General features: G+C 27.6%; 1 protein-coding gene across 1 annotated transcript in view; it reads right to left on the bottom strand.

The window, feature by feature from the left end:
• Positions 1-1,720: 1,720 nt before the first annotated feature.
• Positions 1,721-3,569, bottom strand: part of LOC115233218 (14 kDa phosphohistidine phosphatase-like) — a 154,874-nt gene continuing 153,025 nt past the window's right edge. Inside the window, exon 4 of the mRNA XM_029803528.1 lies at positions 1,721-1,999. Within this exon, the coding sequence (XP_029659388.1) occupies positions 1,907-1,999 (93 nt within the window). The 3' untranslated portion in view covers positions 1,721-1,906. The remainder of the gene's footprint in view (positions 2,000-3,569) is intronic.

The raw sequence follows: 3,569 nt of genomic DNA, 5'->3' as shown, positions 1-3,569 counted from the left end.
GTTTAAAAGACCTCATTTCTTAGACTAGCCAAAGACGTAATTTTGAAAACGTCCTATGATCGCCCAAATAAAGTCCTTTTGTAACTAATATTGGGATTATAGTTCACTTGCTTACCGCTATACGGCGCGCTATTCACTATCTATACCCATATTCAAATTCTTGTCATGAGCGTATATAAAGCCTGCAAAATGCGGCTAATAACATTGTAATTATTTTCAAGGTTATATAACACTTACATCTCGTCTATATAATCGTGAAACATAACATTGTTCTTTTTATGTGCTCCCTAGGTTATGTAACAGTTACATATTGGTTTGCTGGGGCTATTGTAGATAAGTAAATCTTTGCATTGTCGATAATAAAACAGTAAATTTACAATAAACTGTTTATTTTGTTGTTCTTGACGCAGTTATATAAAAGATCTATATATTTTCGATAATAAAACAATAACTGGATGAACTAAAATAACGCGGAGCGAGTTTTTTTTTCAGTTACACTAAATCTCATAAGACCACCGGTCTTTAATGATATCTCGTCGATGATAATATAGTCTACGTCTAAACAATGTAAAATATATGTGTTACCTGTCATCTATGTCAACAATGATAGTATCTATATGGAATATGGTTTGTCGAAAACTTTCTTTATATTTTGTTTTTTATGTTTCATACTTGAAATATAATTACAAATAGAAACCTTAGCAGCCAATGTCTGATTACAGACGTCTCGTTCTCTGTCATCAGACATTGGTTGCTTAAGTTTCTGTTTGTAATTATGTTTCAAATATGAAACAAAAAACAAAATATAAAGAAAGTTTTCGACAAACCATATTCCATATAGATATTCTCATTGTTGACATAGATGACCGTTTAGACGTAGACTATTATCACCGACGAGATATCATTAAAGATCGGTGGTTTTATGGGATTTAGTGTGACTGGACGTCGTGGATGTAAAGTAAGGCAGAGAAAAACGTAAGTCGTAAAAAATTATTGTACAATAGCGTTACGTTTTTCTCTGCCTTACTTTACTAAAATTACATATACAGATACATTAACTATTTTATAATATAATCATTCTTTTTTTTTGCATTTTGATATCTAATTTATAAAGCTTACATAGTTTGCATTGTCTATGAAAAAGATCCATGTAAACATCATGTAGACAATACGTAAACAATTCATGTAGACGTAATTTTGAAATCTACAGCACAATCCTGAAATAGAGTCTATGCGCGTAAACAATGTAAACTGTGTGTTTAACATACCATCTATGTCAACAATGAATGATCTATGAAATATGGTTTGTGGAAGATACTTTTTATATTTATGTTGTACGTGTATGGTTTAAACAGAACGACAAAATTCTAATATTTTACGATGCCACAAAAAATCAACAAAATTAAGATTTAATAGACTGGATCTCATACAATAAAAAAAAAGAAGAACTATTATATATTATTGTAATATATAAAAATATTCTATTGCGTATGTCAATATTATATTATATTAACACTATTTTATAATATAATTACTTTTTTTGCTATCTGCCATTTAAAATATAAAATTATTCCAGCTATTATATATTTAATAATAATATTATATATTTAGTACAAATATAGTGCACAAAAGTTAGTAGTATAAGCATGATATTATCGGAAAGATTTTCACGTGAAGAATTCCAAAGAGATAAATTAATAATTTCCGTGGATATTCCATCAATAATTATTTAATTAATTTACTTTCTTACATATAATAATATATAATTTTATAAAATATGTAGAAGATTAGAGCACATCACATTTTAATAAAGCAAGGCGTTTCAATGTTTTATATGACTATATATTTGTTAAATTAAAAACATGTTTACAAGCGAGAAAGATGTGCGGTATTTTTTTTCTTCTTGTTAGTAACCTTCGTCTGACCATGTAATGTTGTATTCGGGATATTTTTTCTTCAGTAACTCAACCGACACTTGATGATCAGCTTTGCCAAACCCCTGTGAACCAAATTAATAATTAATTAACATAGATATATCTAATCAAAATTAATATAAAATATTGTCACATCCGATCTTTACACAACAAAATTTAAAGAGTTTTATTATATTCAATTAAGATATTTGTTCTATTGTAGAATAATAAACTGTGTGTGTGTGTCTGCCAGATTATTACAAAAATAGACTTTATGTTATATTTTCAGCTTTATAAAGTTACATGAAAAATACTTGACATTCGCAGTTGTTGAGTTGGTTGTAACAATGCGCACAAAAAATAAAAAGGAGAGAAATAAAAATCTTAGAGGGATGTAGTCTTTTGTATAAAACTTTGATAAAACGTACACCATCTCAAAGAAAGCGCGTACAGTAAAAAAATCTTCAGAAGCGAATAAAAGCAAATTCTGAGAATAAAAAATAATGCATTAAGTAATGAAAGTGAATATATTTCAATATAAATCTATATTTATAATAATCATAATATTTATGTCTAATTATGTATATAATAGATTACGTTGAAATATCAAAAACTATTATGTGTATTAATAATAAAAGTATTAATATATTAGATAAGAGTCGTGTAATAGGAATGACATTATTAATTATAGAATATTTTGCAGTTTTTAAATGTATCTTTAAGATAATTTGATATCTATTAGATATTGATAAAATAACATTCAATGTTTTTCATTCAATTATTTCTAGAATAATAATATTGTCATTTTTATTAAACTTTGATGTAACTGAGAATTGTTTTATTTTCATAATATCCGGGATATTTTCTCAGAAATCGAAATCGAAATACACGTTCATTGTTCGTGGCTATTGAATAACGATACGGAAAATGAAATATTCAAGGTAGTGTTAGTAGAATAAAAATAGAATAAAAATAGAATAAAATTGCTTTCTTTCGAATGTCACTGGATTTAAAGAGAGCGACCTTCTTCAAGCTTACAATATGTATTCCCTCGTGCTTTTACGTTCACTTTTTTAATATGCGCTCAAGTCTCCTTCTCCCCCCTTTCTCCCCTTAAATGCCTCGTTTTAATGATATTTCCCTATCAATCTTTTGCGCGCCTTTCGTAATAAAAATATTCCTTTTCCAAAGCAGATAGCAAATTCCGGTTTAAACTCTCGGATAAATGATTTAAAATATACTTCCGCTGCTTTATAAAATACACTATTAGTCAAAAATATTGCAATATCAATCATAGAAACAGAAAAATCGTTACTTTAATGAACAAAAACGTATAAAAAAATTATCAAATTTTATTTTATTATTGTTATTTTATGCTTTAAGAGGATACCGGACCGTCCTGTTTTACCGACCATAATAATTATATATTTGCTTAATATAAAAGTTTTGCAGTTTGTATGTACAAAATAAGATAGGTTTCCACTCGGAAATGCATGAAAGAATATAAGTGAACGTTTGAAAATATATTTAGAAGCCTAGTAAAAAACATTTCGGTGTTCAAAAATTTTGCACACCGAAATGTTTTTTACTAGGCTTCTAAATACATTTTCAAACGTTCACTTATATTCTTTCATGCATTTCCGAGTGGGAACCTAT

This window comes from Formica exsecta, unplaced genomic scaffold, assembly GCF_003651465.1.
Source record: "Formica exsecta isolate Colony F162 unplaced genomic scaffold, ASM365146v1 scaffold164, whole genome shotgun sequence".
Taxonomy (NCBI): Eukaryota; Metazoa; Arthropoda; class Insecta; order Hymenoptera; family Formicidae; genus Formica; species Formica exsecta.
This window is presented reverse-complemented; position numbering and strand designations above follow the sequence as displayed.